This window comes from Sorex araneus, chromosome 4 (genome assembly GCF_027595985.1).
Source record: "Sorex araneus isolate mSorAra2 chromosome 4, mSorAra2.pri, whole genome shotgun sequence".
Lineage (NCBI taxonomy): Eukaryota > Metazoa > Chordata > Mammalia > Eulipotyphla > Soricidae > Sorex > Sorex araneus.
The window spans coordinates 209,297,102-209,316,651 of NC_073305.1; the positions used below are offsets into that span (position 1 = coordinate 209,297,102).

A 19,550-nucleotide genomic window follows, 5' to 3' on the forward strand; every position below is an offset into this window, starting at 1 on the left:
TAAATCAAGAAAATATTAACACACGAGGCTTAACTTATAACAACATGTTAGTACCCTCTTATACAAGGGTTTAATTGCTTTAGGGTGAGATACAACGGTCTTCATATGCTTTTTTTTTTTTTTTTTTTTTTTGCTTTTTGGGTCACACCCGGCAATGCTCAGGGCTGACTCCTGGCTCTGCACTCAGGAATCACTCCTGGCGGTGCTCGGTGGACCATATGGGGTGCTGGGAATCAAACTCGGGTCAGCCAAGTGCAAGCCCTACCCGCTGTACTATCGCTTTTTTCTAAAGAAATATATTTTTATCACCTTTAGCAAATTATAAGAAGCAACACAAAATAAAAATAAATTACTTAGGGCCTGTTATTGGGGCAGGCTTGGGTGGTGGTTGGGAAAATTGGAAATAATGGTGGTGGGAAGGTGTAATGATGGTGAGATTGGTGTTGGAATATTGAATGTATTAAATCATTGTGAGGGTCTGGAGCAATAGCACAGCAGGTAGGGTGTTTGCCTTGCACGCGGCCGACCCGGGTTCAATTCTCAGCATCCCATATCGTCCCCTGAGCACCTCCAAGAGTTAATTCCTGAGTGCATGAGCCTGGAGTAACCCCTGTGCATGGCCGGGTATGACCCCCCCGCCAAAAAAAAATCATCATGAACAACTTTATAAAAATCATTGAGAAAAAATGGTCCAAGACTCTTTGAGTCTCAGGTTCTTGATATTAGCTCATGCAGACAGACTAAAAGAAACAACTGAAAATCAGTGACAATTTAAAGAGAAGAAGAGAAGGAACATAACCATAAGGGAAGTTAGCAAACAGTTACAAGTCCTGGCTAGAGAATCCCACAGCCTGTGTTTGAATCAGACTACTTTTTTTTTAGTAGCTGACTTAGTCTCTGTGTCATGCTTTCTATATCCATAAGGCAAGAATAATCACAACTACCATATAGGGCTGCTCCGATATCCCTGGCTCATAGAAAGTGACTTCTGATGTATGTTACCACTCTCTCCATCATTATCACCACACCGTGTGACGGTCAGGAAAGCTAGGAGCAGACTCTGAGCTTGAAGCGGCAGGACATGCTTTGCCTGCAGAAGCCTCAGGCATAATCCCTGGTGATCACAGCTCCCGGAGCACTACTCAGTGAGGCCCCCAAAAGGAACCAAAGAAAGCTAGGTTGTGGGCAACAATAGGATGCCTTTTATTTTCCGTTAGTCATCCAGCTGGCACAGCGAGGCTACCCCCCGGTTTATCCAGTGCTTCTGGGCCCTGTCCGTGGGGAGCTCAATGGAGAGAACGTAATTGGTGGAGTGGCCCGTGGTGGACAGGATGCCTCTGCGGGCACTGGTTTTGTAGACTGGACACAAATAAATGTTCTCATGAACGAATGTGGAACTTTCCCCGGGCTTCAGCCAAATGATGGGCAAAGAGTCATAGAGGATTTTGGGGAAAGATTCCTCAATCTGCATAGTTACCCTGTCCCAGCGAGCACCTTCCAAGAAGAGTCCTTTTACGTAGGCCCCGTCTTCCGGGTGACTCTCCATTGTTATTTCCTGTGCGGTTACCTGAAAGACAGGAAGCTGTGAGTCTCATTTCCTCCCGTTTCCTACACGGGGCAGTGCTGAGAGATGGGAAAAGTACGATCTGCCTATATTCTCTTCTCAGTATGCATCTTCCAGGACCCACGCTGCTTCTGTGAAAATATTTCTGCCGGTCAAGCACAGGTCAGGTTTGCTTCCGAGTGAGTGTTCTGCCCTAATATAAGATGAACTTGGAGAAAGCACTAAAGTAGGAGTCAGGATGCCACGTGAATTACAACTAGCTTGGTGGCTTTGCATAATCCTTTCCCTTTTGAGACCTGGATCCATTTTTTTTTTTAAGTAAAGGATTAACTAATTTAAAAAAACAGTAACTTGATTATTGTATGACTGAAATATAAGCACAAAAATTTGTAAGTCTGCAACTGGACCTCATGGTGATTCATTAAAAAATAAAATAAATAAAACCAAAAAAAAATAAACAACAACAGTACAGTGCAAGGAGAAACAAGGTCTTGATCAGTAGTTTTTGTCAATTTTGAGTGTGTGAAAATGTCTACTGTGATCAATTTCAGGTTGCCTGCTGGTAACTAGCTCCAACTGGTCCTGGCAAGCTGATATAAACCAGTTCAGCCCATCACAGTTTAAATTCAGAGATGTTAGACTTAATCTTCAGGTAAATGTAGAAAATGGATCAGGTGTAGGGGAGTCATGCGGGGGGGGGGGGGAGGTGGAGGAGGGAGGAGATTGTGGTGGGCCAATGTACATGATCTATTTAAAATCATTTTCATGATTTTTTTTTTTTTTTTTTGCTTTTTGGGTCACACCCGGCGATACAGATGGGTTACTCCTGGCTCTGCACTCAGGAATTACCCCAGCAGTGGTCAGGAGACCATATGAGATGCTGGGAATCGAACCCGGCTCGGCCACGTACAAGGCAAACGCCCTACCCGTTGTGCTATCGCTCCAGCCCTTCATGATTAATTTTTGTTTATGTGAACAGAATGTTTTTTTTTCCCAATTCAACTCTAAGTACTTATTTCTAAAATTAGAAAAGACTAATAATTTTTATAGTGACTTATATCCAATCATACTACAAATCCTTCTATTTATCTTGCTAGGTGTTTCTTTTTGTTTCCTTGTATTTCTAGGCACATCATCATTTCCACGAAGAAGAATAGGTCTGCTTTTCTTCCCAACTGTTATCTCAATTCTTTTCTTATTGTATTAATTTTTGCTTAACAATATCTTCAAAGGCCCATCAACTTAAGTTCATTCATAAACTAAATTAAAACCTAAGGCAACCGGGGCTGGAGAGATAGCACAGCGGGTAGGGCGTTTGCCTTGCACACGGCCGACCCGGGTTCAAATCCCAGCATCCCATATGGTCCCCTGAGCATGGCCAGGGGTGATTCCTGAGTGCAGAGCCAGGAGTAGCCCCTGTGCATCGCCAGGTGTGACCCAAAAAGCAAAAAAACAAAACAAAAACAAAAACAAAAAAACCTAAGGCAACCAATTTGCAGTCTGCTCTAGATGATCACTTTAAATTTTAAATTCTTCGGTGTTTTACATAACAGTCTATCATACTTCTTTCCATATACGGATAAAGTGATTCTCCTGACCCTTTTGACTTCATTTACTAAAACGAAGAGTCCAGGGTGCTGGAGAGATAGTACAGTTTGTCTTGCACACGGCCAACCTGGGTTTGATTCCCAGCATACCATCTGGTCCCCTGAGCACTGCCAGGAGTAATTCCTGAGTACAAAGCCAGGAGTAACCCTTGTGCATCGCCAGGTGGGACCCAAAAAGCAAAATAAATAAATAAATAAATAAATAAATAAAATGAAAAGTCTACCATCTTCAACAGGCAGTGTATGCATGACTTTCATTTTTCTTGCTAAAAAAGTGGCGGTTTTCCTTTGGAAATTTTTCTTGATATATAGAGATAAAGCTTTGGGAATCCTATGAATCTGTCAATAATAATTTAGCGGGGCCGGAGCGATAGCACAGCGGGTAGGGCGTTTGCCTTGCACGCGGCCGACCCGGGTTCGATCCCCGGCATCCCATATGGTCCCCCAAGCACTGCCAGGAGTAATTCCTGAGTGCAAAGCCAGGAGTAACCCCTGAGCATCACTGGGTGTGACCCAAAAAGCAAAAAAAAAATAATAATAATAATTTAGAGCTACTTTAAGACATGATCAATAGAACATTTTTTGTCATTTCTAAAGCATCCAGGCCTCAACACATCCAAATGTTTGAACTCAGAAAGAAATGGGCAACACTGATATCTCTGATGGCCCTTGTGGCGGGCCTGACCCAAGGTACCCCTACCTCAAACTCAAATCCGATGTGGTCGATGGGGATGGTGTACTTCCGGGAGTAATTCTGAGACACACCAGTCAAAAAAGACTGTGTGAAGTAAAATCCAGAGATCCAGAAGACCTCAGGAGGCCCGTGGTCAATCCATTCCTGGAGAGTGGTGGAAATAAAAAATCCACAATCAACATCACATCAAAGATAGTTCAATCCAAGACAGGTAAAAGAAATAAGTCTCATAAAAATGCTCTCAGCACCAGAGAAATAGTGGGTAAGGCATTTATTTGCCTTGGATGCAACTGACCCAAGTTTGATCCAGGGCCCTGCATATGACCTGCTGCCCCGACCAAGAGTAAGCCCTGAGCACAGAGCCAGGAGTATGCTTAGAGCATCTCCAAATATGGCCCCCAAACAAAACAAAAAGCAAAACAAAAAATTCTTCTTGAGGGGGCTGGAGCAATGGTACAGCAGGTAGGGTATTTGCTTTGCATGTGGCTGGCTCAGATTCAATTCCTGACACCCCATATGGTCCCTAAGGCCTCCAGGAGTGATCTCTGAGCACAGAGCCAGAAGTAACCCCTGAGCACTGCCTGGTGTGGCAAAAAAAAAAAAATCATAAAAAAATTATCTTGAGGTAGGCTAACCTCTTGCTTTAGCTTATAGTTTTCACCTATGAAATCACTATATCACTGTATCACTGTATCACTGTCATCCCATTGCTCATCGATTTGCTCGCGTGGGCACCAGTAACATCTCCATTGTGAGACTTGCTGTTACTGTTTTTGACATATTGACTGCGCCACAGGTAGCTTGCCAGGTTCTGCCGTGTGGGCGAGATACTCTGGGTAGCTTGCTGGTCTCTCTGAGAGGGGCAGAAGAATTGAACCCGGGTCGGCTGTGTGCAAGGCAAACGCCCTACCCCCTGTGCTGTTGCTCCAGCCCCACCTATGAAATAGAAGTAAAAATATTACTTTAAAAAAAAAAAGCACATTGGGTCAGAGCAATAGTACAGCAGGTCAGGCGCTTGCCTTGAATGTGTTCCACCTGGGTACGATCCCCAGTACTCCATATGGTCCCCCAAAACCGCCAGCAGTGATTCCTGAGTGCAGACCCAGGAGCAACCCCTGAGCACTGCTGGATGTGAACCCTAACCAAACAAAAGCACAGGTACAAGCTGACATCAGCATGGGGCTGTGCAACGAAAACATGTGACTTGTCTACAGTGCAGGGAGCAAGTCACTCACTCCCAGGATGGTTGCCGTGCAGGCATGCACATCCATCATCTAGGGTTCTCCTAGTTAAAAAAAAAAGGGGGGCAAGCCTAGATTTTTATGTGTAATAAATAATTCAGTGTTACATGCAAGCTCAGAACAAGCTTAATTGCCAAAGGAATCAAACCAAATATATCTAGTAGCCAAATAAGGCCATGAGCCAACAGTGTGACTTGAATTCTTATTCCTGCTTCTGTGTTCCTTCTGACCTCAGTTCGGGGAAGAGGAAATCCTAAGGGAATCCTAAGTCCAGGATACTGCCTGGCCCCGTGCCCGCTCCCTCTGAGTCTCATCTGTCAGTTCAGGATTTCCTCTCCACCTGAGTGAGCATTCCAGGTACCACCCCGCTTCCCTGATTCCCAATACCTGGAAGAAGGCCAGGCGTGCCAGTAGGTCAGCCACGTAGCCCCCGAGGGGCTTGAGAGATGGGTAGGACTTGGACATCCACATGCCTGGCACTTTGCCCATGATCATGCTACTGAAGACATCCTCCAGCTCTGAGGACATCAGGACCTGCCCTTTGATGGCCCGGCCAAGATTGATGAGGCTTTTGCGAACCACTTCGGTCAGCCTGTAAGAGCAAACAAACAGTTCAATCTGGCTTTCTCAGGGTCACCCCCACTACACTGATTCTGGGTCTCCTTTTATTTTGACCACTTCTCTTCCCTTCCACTCCCCACCTATTCTTTTTTTTCTTCTTTTTGGGTCACACCCAGTGATGCTCAGGGGTTACTCCTGGCTCTGCACTCAGGAATTACCCCTGGCGGTGCCTGGGGGGGACCATATGGGATGCCAGGGATCAAACCCAGGTCGGCCGCGTGCAAGGCAAACACCCTCCCCGCTGTGCTATCGCTCCGGCCCCCACCTATTCTTTTAAAAGGTTAGAAAATTAATTTATATTCTAAGTAGGAAAGTTACAAAGACAAAAATAATATCAATCACTCGTGATCTCATCACCTGTAAATAATTTTGAAAATATTTTCTGATTTTTCTATACGTAAACCTTTTCAATCACATACTGTAATATATTTTTATAGTCTGTTTTTCTCTCAGTACATCGGCAACATGTATACTCCAATTCATTAGAGACCCAAATCCTCTCTTTTCATAACTGCAATGTTATATTTACGTATTCCCTATTGATGAAACATAACTTCTAGCTTATTATTGTGACTCGGTGGAACATCCATCCATGCCAATCTTTAGAGAAATTTTTTTTTATAATTTTCTTACTAAAAGGAGGATTTCTAGGTCAAAGTGCAATGTGCAGTTTTAAGATTTTTGATCCGCACTGCCAAGGTTGTTCTGTTTGTGGACTGTGAGAGGATACTGGAGCAAAGGCACATCTAGCCAAGCCCTTCAGGAATTCACCTGCGAGTGCCAAAGAATATGACACCACAGAGAAAATGTCATCTCCAGAGACTTAAGGAATTCCAGTAAAACGGACACAAGAATGATTAAAAGCAAAAAGGGACTGCTGAGTATCTAACCCCTAAACTCATCTGATGAGAAATTTAAAGTCTAAATATTTGCTGTATGTGTTTAGCAGAAGAGTGAAGGGCGGGGCTGGAGCAATAGCACAGCGGGGAGAGCATTTGCCTTGCACGCGGCTGACCCGGGTTCGATTCCCAGCATCCCATATGGTCCCCTGAGCACCGCCAGGAGTAATTCCTGAGTGCAGAGCCAGGAGTAACCCCTGTGCATCGCCGGGTGTGACCCAAAAATCAAAAAAATAAAAAAAAGAGTCAAGGGGCATTGCTAACATTGAGGGACAGACATGGACCTTTATTAACCTGATGACCTACTTGCACATGTTTTCTTTCATATACAACTATAAACTCTCCTAGTATCAAGGTTTATAGGCCCCCAGGAAGGAACATTTGCCCCAGAAGGCATAAAGATGGTCCTACTGAATTAGAAGCTGAGCTTCCTTCAACTCACTGGGGCTCTTCATACCATGGGGTAAAAAAATTAAAGAAAAGGAAAAATATCTCTCTAGATAGATACATAGACACAGGTATGGATATACAGTGCAGAGAGGAGTATGTGGGACCACTTAGTATGTGGTGACTAATCTTGACTGCCACTGGAAAATAAGATTACTGCTGACTTGTTATCTCATAATTCAACAGCTACAGGTAAAGGATCGTGAAGGACCTTGGAATGACCATAGTTACCTGTAGTAACCATCGTGGGGTGGGGGAATTATTAACAGAGGAGGAAAGCCATTAGACCTCATATCTGGATAATAAAAAAAAAAAGGACCAAGATCACTGTTACTGTATCACTGTCATCCCATTGCTCATCGACTTGCTCGAGTGGGCACCGGTAATGTCTCCATTATGAGACTTGTTACTGTTTTCGGCATATTGAATATGCCACGGGTAGCTTGCCAGGCTCTGCTGTGCGGGCGAGATACTCTGGGTAGCTTGCTGGGCTCTCCAAGAGAGGAATCCAACCTGGTCGGCTGCGTGCAAGGCAAACGCCCTATCCGCTGTGCTATCGCTCCAGCCCAAGGACCAAGGTATCTGACTCAATAGTAGTACCACATCTAGGTTAACACCCCAGTCTTTGCTTGGTCACCATGTGGCCAAGTGTCTAGCGAGTAACTCTAAGACTAGGGAAGCCAAGGATCCCATGGATGAGGTTCTTCAGCATTCTTGTCGTTCAGACACAGGGGTTGCCCTAACGCTGAGCAGTGAACTGTGAGGCAAAAGGAGAATCAGGTTTCTGGCAGCAGAAGGAGCCTTGAACTTGGAGGCAAAGCAAGGAGTTTCCTCATCTGGCCTACATGGTCTCTGAGAAGGCTTTGTTATTTAGACGTCAAATCTAGATGATCCCACAGGGTTCTGTGCTATAATAACAGAGGAAGTGAGGAGGAGAGAGGACCAATCACAACACTCCTTCCCTGCCTCTGTGGTAGACAGAAGTAACAGAATGAACGTCTCACCCCTTTCTACATTTATCCTGACTTGCATCATGGCTACGCTGCACAGGTTGCATAGGTTCTGAAATCAAACAACCAGGGTTCACTCTATTCTGCCACAAAGTATCTGTATGACCACGTGAAAGCTACTGACCCCGCCTAGGTCCAAAATTTATCATCTGTACAAGTATAACCACAGGATTACTAACTTCATATTCCAAAGGAGTTGGGATTGATGTTCAGTGCTTGGAATCATATCTGATACTAAGCAAAGACTCAATAAAAATGGACTCTAATGATTACTCTTATTCTGTGGGTGGTGTTATCACCTCATCTTATGGATGGCAGGTGACAGAAGAAACAGGAGGAATAACTTAACTCTGGACGTATACATACTGCTGGGGCAGACCACCTCTTCTGTGTAGCAAATCCTTAGTGGGTGTCCATCTCTGTTGCTGTCCAGGAGATACAGCCCCCTCAGACTCCCGTCTCTGACTAACAATAATAAGCCCACCTGACCCACCTGTTGAATCTGATGAGCTCCTGCCTCAGGACTGTGTTCATGGATTCCTCATAGACCACCGGGTACATAAGCATAACCGCTTCCAGGTCAAAGTTGGTAGGAAGTTTGGAGAGTATGTCCTGGGCTAGTTCCTCAACCACTTCCTTAAAAAGCAAGCAGCAGAGGTGAATGAGAAGACAAGGGAGAGGCTTTGGCTGGGGAATTTTGAGGTGGAGAGCATTTGTCTTCTTTCTTGGTGTGTGTGTGTGTGTATGTGTGTTGCAGAGAATCCATTTCAGGGCAAGGTCAGTGCTTTGCTGCTGAGCCACGGTTCCAGCCCTGAACATTTTGTAAACACTGTCTGTTGTTGGACCTTCTGAGAATCCTATGTAGAAACCAATTCTTTCTGAATAAGAAATGAGCTGCTGCTCCTCCCGCCCCACCCCCAACACTTGTACCCTCACCCTTCCTCCCTTGGCCCCATTGGGAAGCACATCACTCAGCGTTAGAGAGTGACAAGGCATGAGACTCTCCATGTCCATTCATTTGCAAGCAAATTTCATGACTTTGTTTTTCCTGGTGAATGCATGATGGACATGGAAAATACCATGCTGAGTGAAAGGAGTCAGAGAGAGAGAGAGGGACAGACATAGAATGATTGCACTCGTTTGTGGACTATAAAACACATAGATAGTATGAGACAGTATGAGAATATAGTATGAGATGCCTACCCAAGGATGTAGAAATAAGGGTCAAGAGGAAGTTTCCACAAGTGGTGGCAGGTGGGTGAGGGGGGGAAGGGCAGTTAGAATAGAGAAGGGACCACTGTGACAATGATAGTTGGAGATGATCACTCTGGACAAGAGCTGAAAGGAGGTAAAGGGACAAACATGATAACCTCTCAGCACTTGTATTGCGAACCATACTACCGTATTGCCTAAAATAAGGGGTGGGGATGGGGTGGGGAATGTGCCTGCCATAGGCAGGTGGTGGGGGAGGGGAGAGGAGGGAAAAACTAGGGTGGTGGGAAATGTACACTGGTGGAGGGACAGTGTTGGAACATTGCAAGGCTGAAACCCAATCACGAACAACTTTGTAACTGTGTATGTCATGATGATTCAATGGAAAAAAAGAAAAGAAAAATATAAAAGAAAGAAAAATGAAAAGGCTGAGTAATGCCCTCCCACCTTGGTTGGTTAGCTGGGTAACCTGAGGTTAGCCCTGAGGCCTGCAGAATTCCTATGTTAAGGACCTCCCGAGAGTGAGAATCCTGGGAGCAGGATTCTCCCAGACAAGCCCTTAGGACGAGCTTCAAGTATAGTGAAGTACCTTTAGTGCCAGGGGCAGAGACGCACTGAGCAAGAAAAACCCATTATGACAACATTAGTAGAAAATGATCACTCTGGACAAGAACTGAGTGTTGAAAGTAGGTGAAGGGATAGACATGATATCCTTACAGCATCTGTATTGCAAACCATACTGCCTAGAATGAGAGAGAGAGAGAGAGAGAGAGAGAGAGAGAGAGAGAAGAGAGAGAGAGAGGGAGGGAGTGAGAGAGAGAGAGAGAGAGAGAGAGAGAGAGAGAGAGAGAGAGAGGAGAGGTTCCTGCCATAGAGGCAGGCTGGGGAGGGGAGTGACTTCAGGGGACGAGAGGGAAACTGGGGACATTGGTGCTGGGAAATGTACCTGGTGGAGGGGGATGGGGGAATGGAACATTGTATGACTGAGACCCAATCATGAACAGTTTTGTAATGCTCTAATCTCACAGTGACTCAATTTTAAAAAATTAATATGCAAAAATGATGGGTCTCACTCCCCTGACCCTGAAAGAGCCTCCAATGCAGCACCATTGGAAACGATGAGGCTTCTAAAATCTCAGGGCTAGGACGAATGGAGACATTACTGAGACCACTCGAGAAATTCAACGATCAACGGGATGATGATGATGATGATGATGATGATGATGATGATGATGATTATGATGAAGAATATACAAAAAAAAAAGGAAGTGAAAACAAAAACCAAAACCCAGGGCATTGAGCCTCCATGAAAAAGCCAAATGTCCAAGTAGGAGGGGCCTTAAGGAACTAGGGGGGTACAGCTTGGGTGAGGAAGACCAGAGCTGCCATTCGCTGGTTCTGGGAGAGAGGAGCCAAGACTTCTTCCCACTGTGAGGGGAATGGCCAAGGCTGGGCCAGGCACATCAACCGCTCACACCTACTACCGCTTCTGGAACTAGCAACCAAATTTCGAAAACCAAATACACAAGATCTCCATCTGAGAGGGGGCGAGGATGGAGGAGTTTGAGAGCTGGAGACGGGAACGGGAGGCAGTAGGCACCTGGCTTCGGAGGCGCGGGCGGCTGGCCGGGCCTTCGAGTTTACAAAGGCCTGGAAGAGGGTCACTTCCTCAGAGAGACTATTTTGCCCTCCTCTGACCTGAGATGGACAGACCGGGTCCGAGCAGCCGGCCACCCGAGGCACCCAGAACCATCTGGGACACAAAGCACATATGCTGGGGCAGGTGGCGAGAAAGTCACTCTTCCAGCTGGGGCCCCTTCTCCCCTTTCTTTCCTCTGAAGGAGAGTCTCGAGTCAGTGCTCGTTAAACGCTCCGTAACAGACGCAGCTGCGGCCCCCTTTGGCCAGCAGGCTCTGGAGAGAACCTAAGAAGTGGTTAGCTTTCAGTTTCCTTTTTGTGGTTCTCCTGAACTTATGGAGAGATTGTCGGTTCACATTTATTGTAGTGCTGCGCAGTCTTCTTAGGGCAGGGGGGAGGGTTTGAGTCACACCCGGCTACGCTCAGGGCCTCTCCTGATTCTCTACTCAGGGATCACTCTTTTCATTATTTTTTTTCCTTTTGGGTCACACCCAGTGATGCACCGGGGTTACTCCTGGCTCTGCACTCAGGAAATATTCCTGGCAGTGCTCGGGGGACGATATGGGATGCTGGGAATCGAACCCGGGTCGGCCACATGCAAGGCAAATGCCCTACCCACTATGCTATTGCTCTAGCCCCATCAGGGATCACTCTTTATGGTGCTCCGATGTGGACCCACGTCAAACTAGGGTCCACCATTTGCAAGGCAAGCACTTTCCCCTGTACTAGCTCCAACCCTTTTTTTTCAGATAACTTTAAGCGAAAGAAAATTAGTTTTAAAACTCGGGGCTCGAGTGATAGTGGAGGAGCTAAGGTGTTTGCCTTTCACGTAGCTGACCTAGTTCTACTGGAGCCCCCTAGGGTGCCCCGAGCATAGCCAGGAGTGGGCTGTCAGAACTGAGCCAGGAGTAAGCCCTGGAAAATCTCTGGGGATGATCTAAAAACCCAAATAAATGAATAAGGAGACACACTAGTTTGATTGCTGAAATAAATTAATATGATTTTTTAAGTGTGCAAATAAAAAAAGAGCATGTACATGGAGGGGCTGGAGCGATGTCACAGAACTGGTGAGAGCACCTGGTCTGCATGCAGGAGGCCCAACTTGCATCGCCAGCACTGCACGGTCCTCTGCGTGCCACTACCAGTACCTACGCTGGGAGTAACCCCTGAGCACTGCCAGGCATGGCCCTCACCTCCCCCCAAAAAAATGAAAACAAAATGTATATAAACGGGGTTGAGATAATATGTGGGGACAGCAACAAATCCGACGAGGCAGACACAGGCTAACCAACACTTTGGAAATGCAGGTGACACAGGCTAACCAACACTTTGGAAATGCAGGTGCTCTTCCAGCTTTAGCGTGAAGGTTTTAGCACTTCACACCAAAGCACCTGCTTCCCATCACAGGGATCTGCCCTGTCCCCATGGGCATCTGCTTTCCTGGTCACCACCAGAATCCCATGTGCCCACTCCATAGGAAACAGACTGGGAAACCGAGTCACTTCTCTAGCCCCGAGTCAGGTTACCTGAGAGGACTTGCCACTCCCCCCCGACTTTCTCGGGAGGGTCAGCAGCACCCCTTGAAACAGCTGGTTGGTTTCCTGGTTGTCCTTGGTGATATCGGCATTTTCGTGGAGGCCGAAGACTTCTGGGTGGGCAGAGATGGGCAGGTTCCTGAGATAATCAACATATGACTGGAAAGAAAAGCACCAGTGGACGTATAATTAGGGTCACAGAGTCCTCAGATCTCTCCAGGCTTGGCCAGATCGGACACAGGAATTAGTCTACAGCTCCACATAAGCCACACACATGCGCATGCACACACACACACACATGCATGCACGTGCATGCACACATACACATGCACACACATTCAAACACGCACACATGCACCCATGCACTCACATACATGCACATGCACACATGCTCATAAGCCTGCTCACGCTCTTGGCAGACATATTCCAAGCTTTTCTTCCGCACACAATTTTTGGAAAAATGATTATGAAGTCAGAAGCACACAGTACCACCCCTCCCACCCCTGGCTTCCTCTCTCCACTGTTTTGACTTTGGAGTTGGACAGAAATGAGCTTAGATCCCAACTCTGACAAACGGTGTCACCATGAGCTAGTCACCGGAAGCCCCAGTGCCCTTATCCGTCCATGAGAAGATAAATGAGGTTCTAAGAAAATAAGGCCCTGGCATGTAACATGCTCAAATCCAAATTCATGCTCCCTGGACTTAATTTTTAAATTTATTTTTATTTATTTATTTATTTATGTATTTATTGCCTTTTGGATCACACCCTGCTGTGCACAGGATTTACTCCTGGCTTTGCACTCAGGAATTATTCCGGCAGTGCTCGGGGGACCATGTGGGATGCTGGGAATCGTACCTGGGTTGGCCATGTGCAAGGCAAACGCCCTACCCGCTGTACTATCACTCCAGCTCCAAAGCTCCCTTGACTTCTTGTTTTCTTCTTCCCTTTCTTCTTTTCCCACACGTCTTTCCTGTCCCTCTTCTTCTGCCGACTGCTGACTCTTTGTTAGCAATTTCTAGCTGGTTCACTGTTGGGACGTCACACTAATGACCCTTCCTTTTTCTGTCTCCCAAAGACCCAGCATTCATTACACAGTCACCAGGTCCCTCCTGCAGGCTTTTTGAAATATTAAAAACTGCTTTTGTCCGTAAGCCCGAGCCTTCTCCCACCCATCCTTGGACACTGCAGCCCCTGGCTGTAAGGAGACCGCCAAGTCCCTGTAGGGGGGAAGAGGAGGTCCCCTTCCCCGCCCCTCACCTGGTAGGGGCCATGAGGAGGGACGTAGTAAATGTCCCCAGGAGCGAGGTAGTAATTGTCCTGCTCTATTTCCTTGCAGTAGAACGTGGACAGAAGAGACAGCAGGAGACGCCTGTCTTTGTCATCGGTCACTCTGCCTCCGTAGTTACATTCCCCTGGGGATAATGAGGAAGAGAAAGTCGTTATGAATTTGGTTTCTAACCTGAAACAGGATTCTTCTAGCTAAGCAGCTCTGCCGAGACACAGGCTGCTGAAACCACCACGCTCAGCTTGGGATGAGACCAGACCTTTTGGGTATCACGGTTGCTACAGAAATAATACATGTGAACTATATTAGAAATTAGAAAACAGAGCTCAACCATGGCTGGGGGAGGGGGAGACAAACTAAGAGCACCACCAAGGTAACTCCTGACATGTAGGCATCTTCCAGACACTGTGTGTGTGTGTGTGTGTGTGTGTGTGTATGTGTGTGTGTGTGTTTGTTGATGTTACATGTAAAAGGTATTTATGGACATGTGGTTTAGGGCAAGAATTTTGGCATGAGACAGTCATGGCTTCCAATCCCAGCTGCCCCTGTCTAACCAATTTCTATGTTCTACCCTGCAATATTACTTTTATTTTGTGGGTGGGGGGGGAGGCTGGAGCGATAGCACAGAGGTTGGGCATTTGCCTTTCACGTGGCCGACCTGTGTTTGATTCCTCCGCCCCTCTCGGAGAGCCTGGCAAGCTACCTGTGCGTATTGGATATGCCAAACACAATAACAATAACTCTCTCAATGAGAGACGTTACTGGTGCCCACTCGAACAAATCGATGAGCAATGGGATGACAGTGTGGGCGGGTAGGTGTTGGGTCACTCAGGCTCTGCTCAGAGCTTACTCCTGGCTCTGTGCTCATTCCTGTGGTGCTCGGAGATTACATGCCAAGGATTTAGCATGACCACATGCAAGGCAAGTGCCTTATATCTGCACTATCTCCAGGCCCACCTTACAACATTTAATGACGGTTTCTCATTAGAAAATAAAAAAAAGTGGAGATAATTGGGACAGAGTGTCTTTATCATCAGCCACTGCCTCTGTAGTTACATTTCCCTGGGGACAATGAGGGAGACAACTGAGCCCAGGGAAGGTCATCATGAATTCATACGGCAGGTAGGACGCTTGTCTTACACGCAGCAGACCTGGGTTTGATCCCCGGACCACATAGGGTCCCCCAATCACTGCCGGGAGTGATCCCTGAGCACAGTCAGGTGTGGTCTAAAAGCCGAAACAACCAAAAAAAGTGGAGATGATTGCAATACCTGCCTTAACGGTTATGATTAATAATGCTTATTCATCATTAATAAAATGTTACTTTGGTACAATAATGAATACACAGGAAGTTTTCAATTAACATAGTGATTACAAATAAATATATGTTGGCAAACTGAGATGATCCTGATCCACATTCTGGTTCAGGATACAGCTTGCCCATACTCATCACGGACATCAGTTTCTGAGACACAAGTTTCTACACTCAGATTTCTTGTATTAGTTGGGGGTGAGGGGCACGCTTGGCGGTGCTCAGGGTTTACTCCCGGTGCTTCACTCAGGGGTCTCCTAGAAGCGGCCTAGGGGACCACACAGGCTGTCAGGGATTGAAGTAGGGTCAGCCACAGGCAAAGCAAGCACCTTACCTGCCCTATGATCTCTCCGGCCTTTCTACACTCAGATTTCTACAAAAAAGAGGTAGGATGAATCGACCTCACCACAACCTCTCTCTGCCTCATCCAGAACCCGCACTATGACAGTATGCCAGTGCCACATGATTTGGGGTTTGGGGGAACACACACTCGGGTGTGCACGTGCTCGTGTGAGGGTATGAGCGTGCACGCACGCACACTCAAGCGCTCTTCTGAAGCAGAAGTTCATCGCTCGTTCTGACCCGTCCAGGAACAGCAAGAGGCGGGAAACAGGAAGTGTGATCCAAGTCAGGACAGGAAGTCCCTCATCGCCCGATCCTTCCTTAGAGAGGTTTAAATGTTTCGGAGGAGGAATGAGGTGGTTCGTTAAAAGAAAAGTAAGGGGTTAAGGGGAAGTTCAAGCCAGTTGAGAATTTGAGCCCCAAAGAAAATGCCTTTATCGGAAACTAAATTCTCTAGAATCCAAAGGTTGATGTCTCCAGACCTTAAGTATCAGGCTTTGTTGTTGTTGCTGGTGGTGGTGGTAGTGTGTGTGTGTGTGTGTGTGTGTGTGTGTGTGTGTGTGTGTGTGTGTGTATGTTGGGGGGCAAGTCTACTGGACTTAGGGGGACTGTGGCTCCCTGCTTTGGAGATGTTCTTTCACAAAGATCCAGCCAGCTCATACTGTGTGTGTCTCCTGGGGTCCGGGGGTAGAGGTCCTGAGGGTTACGGCCTGCCTGACCTTCTGTGCTGAGCAAAATCATTATCCAACAGGATTTCTCCATCACTGAGGGTTGCAAAGTTCTACACTGCGGGTACACGTGTTTTGCACTGGAGGATGCAAAACATTCGTCTTACTAATTAATTAGTTAGTCTAATTAACCGATTGATGAATTAACTGGATTAATTAATTAGTTCGTCTCTACTAACCTAGCACCTCACTTGAGCTGCCATCGCAGACAAGGATCACCAGACATGATCAAGTGTCTCCTGGAGGCAAAATCACTAGCAGCTGAGAAGCGTTGTTTGAAAGCCGCGTCTTCTCAGCTGTGAAACGGGGTCACTAACATGGGAATCAGGATCGTCAAGACTCAGTGCGCTAATCGTGTGTACAAAGGGCCTGCACATGTGAGGGAAAGGGTCCGACAAACGCCTAGAGTCACAGCGGACAGGAGCTTGTGTGTGGCGTCGCTGTTGCCGGCTCTGTCTAGTGAGCTGCAGCTGGAGCTGTGGGGATCCACCTCGCTCACCTCTGGTCTGGTTCCTCTCTCCGGGCTACCGGGCCTGCTCCTTGGGGGAAACCGATGATTTTTGGACATTTACACTATTGTATATTATGTATTAGTATCTAAGTGTCCATCAGAGGGCTAAGAAAAAGCTGAAGGAGAAAAAGCTCCCATCCTCCCTCCCTTCTTCCTTCCTTCCTTCCTTCCTTCCTTCCTTCCTTCCTTCCTTCCTTCCTTCCTTCCTTCCTTCCTTCCTTCCTTCCTTCCTTCCTTCCTTCCTTCCTCCCTTCTTCCTTCCTTCCTTCCTTCCTCCCTTCTTCCTTCCTTCCTTCCTTCCTTCCTTCCTTCCTTCCTTCCTTCCTTCCTTCCTTCCTCCCTTCTTCCTTCCTTCCTTCCTTCCTTCCTTCCTTCCTTCCTTCCTTCCTTCCTTCCTTCCTTCCTCCCTTCCTTCCTTCCTTCCTTCCTCCCTTCTTCCTTCCTTCCCCTTCCTTCCTTCCTTCCTTCCTTCCTTCCTTCCTTCCTTCCTTCCTTCCTTCCTTCCTTCCTTCCTCCCACCCTTTCTTCTTCTCTCCCTATTTCCCTCTCTCCTTCCTTCCTTTCTTCTTCCCTTCCTCCCTTCCTCCCTTCCTCCATTTCTTCCTCCCTTCTTCCCTTCTGTCCTTCCTTCCTCCTTCCCTTCTTCCCTTCCTTCCTTCCTCCCTTCTGTCCTTCCTTCCTCCTTCCCTTCTTCCCTCCCTCCCTTCCTTCCTTCCTTCCTTCCTTCCTTCCTTCCTTCCTTCCTTCCTTCCTTCCTTCCTTCCTTCCTTCCTTCCTCCCTCCCTCCCTCCTTCCTCCCTTCCTCCCTTCTGTCCTTCCTTCCTCCTTCCCTTATTCCCTCCCTTCCTTCCTTCCTTCCTTCCTTCCTTCCTTCCTTCCTTCCTTCCTTCCTTCCTTCCTTCCTTCCTTCCTTCCTTCCTTCCTTCCTTCCTCCCTTTTCTCCCTCCTTCCTTCCTCCCTCTCTCCCTCCTTTCTTCTTTTCTCCCTCCCTCCCACCCTTTCTTCTTCCTTCCTCCCTCCTTTTCTCCCTCCCTCCCTTCCTTTCTCACTCCCAACCTCCCTTCCTTCTTTCCTTCCCCTGTGCACCACTTTCCCCTTCCTTCTTCAACTTGTAAAACTCCAATGCACCCTTCAAATCGCAGTCTCTGCCTTCAGAAAATTCTCCATACTCATCGCCTGCCTGGGCCCTGTGATTTAACCATTGCTCTGCCTTTCTGCTTTACAAATGTTTCTTTTGCTGAACGTATTACTTATTGGATGTCATCTATTTCCTTACATTTTTTCCTTTGCAGACTATCAGCCACTGGGGGACAGAAATAATATCTTACTTTAAATAAATTGTTGTTATTATTATTATTATTTTAACATTTACCCTGGTGAGCTTCATTAATAGGAGCTCACGCTTGTGGTAGAGAGAAATGAGTGAGTCAATAGGAACAGAGGTGAGGGAGGGTGGGGCAGGGCACCGAGGTATGTGTGCCACACGGCAGCGGTGAGGGCTTTGCCCATAAATACCTGTCAGGTAAGTCAGAGCGTCGAAGGGCACTTCCTTGTAGTCATTCAGAAACATCTGGATCTGCCGCATACTGATCCTCAGATCAGACTCGTTGAATTCATAAGGAATATTCCAGCCTGCGAGAAGCAGAGAATTACAGGTTTCAGTGCGGATAACTCCTGATTTCCACCCAGAGGTCAAGGTGGTGGAATTTATTTTTTCTTTTTGAGTCACACCAGCAATGCTCAGAGGTTACTCCTGGCTCTGCACTCAGGAATTACTCTAGGCGGTGCTGGGGGGAACCATATGGGCTGCCGGGGATCGAACCCCGGTCGGCTGTGTGCAAGGTAAACGCCCTGCCCGCCGTGCTATCGCTCTGCCCCAAGGTGGTGGAATTTTTAAGCACCCCTGAGGAGCCCCTCGAGTATCGGGCACCACGCCAACAACTAGCCCTGACGTCTCCTGCCACGGCGGGGAGTAGGAGTCACTCTTTCAGAACAAACAGCTATTCTAAAATCAATTTCCTTGTGGGTCACCCATTTGTTATGGAAGATGTGAGGATCCTGGGCATTGTGGAGTGAGAATTGTTCATCCACCCTGGACTACTGTGATAAGCAGAGAACTGAAAAATAACCCTAAACGGTCAGAGAGGGGAGAGTGCAGGGTTCAGGCAGGCACTTGCCTTGCAAGCGACTGACCTCAGTTCAATTCCCAGCACCACACCCTTTTTCCCCTGAGCACTACCAGGAGTTATCCTTGAGCACAGAGCCAGGAGTAAGCGTTGGCTGTCTGGGTGTCGCCCTAAATCCAAAACAAAGCCACCAATGCATACGTCTAAGGAGCTAGGGAGTTGCATCAGGAAGAAGGTTGGCTTTGAGAATTGCCCTCTTCTTCTTCATGGAAGAACTGGCTGACTTGCCTTCAATGCACAGTAGAGCCAAATGAGTGACACCAAGTGTATGAACAGGACGCCAGGTAGGGGAGGCCTGCATTCAGGGGTGGGAAAGTGTCCCCCTAATAAAAAAAAAAATCCCAATGTTGGGGTATATGCCCCGAGGTCAAATTATTGAGTGCGTAGCCAGGCAGGCAAAATCACACCCAGAAGAGAGTGGTCCGCCCAGTTCAGGGTCTGTGAGATGCCTGTGGATCAGCTTTGTGAAATCCCCCGACCCCTGCTCTTCATGGGCGACTGAGTTCACAGTGTCCTTACTGTCCCTAACGTCTCTGTCAACTGACACAGTTTTCACCCGGTGGGAGCCCAGGTTGGGGACAGCGTCTGGCATGAATGGCCTGCCCGTGAACCCACTGCTCAGGTGACCCTCAAGCTTGGACAGTACATGTATGTTTGCCTCTTTTTCTGCAACCGACCCCCGCCATATGGTTTAGTTTCCTCTAAAGCATTCACAT

General features: G+C 47.2%; 1 protein-coding gene across 1 annotated transcript in view; it reads right to left on the reverse strand.

Annotated features, from left to right (window-relative positions):
- Positions 1-1,192: 1,192 nt before the first annotated feature.
- DNAH3 (dynein axonemal heavy chain 3) overlaps positions 1,193-19,550 on the reverse strand; it is a 191,524-nt gene continuing 173,166 nt past the window's right edge. Inside the window, exons 55-61 of the mRNA XM_055136793.1 lie at positions 18,164-18,280; positions 13,728-13,882; positions 12,460-12,627; positions 8,577-8,719; positions 5,494-5,698; positions 3,872-4,009; positions 1,193-1,567 (exon numbers count right to left, since the gene is read on the reverse strand). Of these exons, the coding sequence (XP_054992768.1) occupies positions 1,214-1,567; positions 3,872-4,009; positions 5,494-5,698; positions 8,577-8,719; positions 12,460-12,627; positions 13,728-13,882; positions 18,164-18,280 (1,280 nt within the window). The 3' untranslated portion in view covers positions 1,193-1,213. The remainder of the gene's footprint in view (positions 1,568-3,871; positions 4,010-5,493; positions 5,699-8,576; positions 8,720-12,459; positions 12,628-13,727; positions 13,883-18,163; positions 18,281-19,550) is intronic.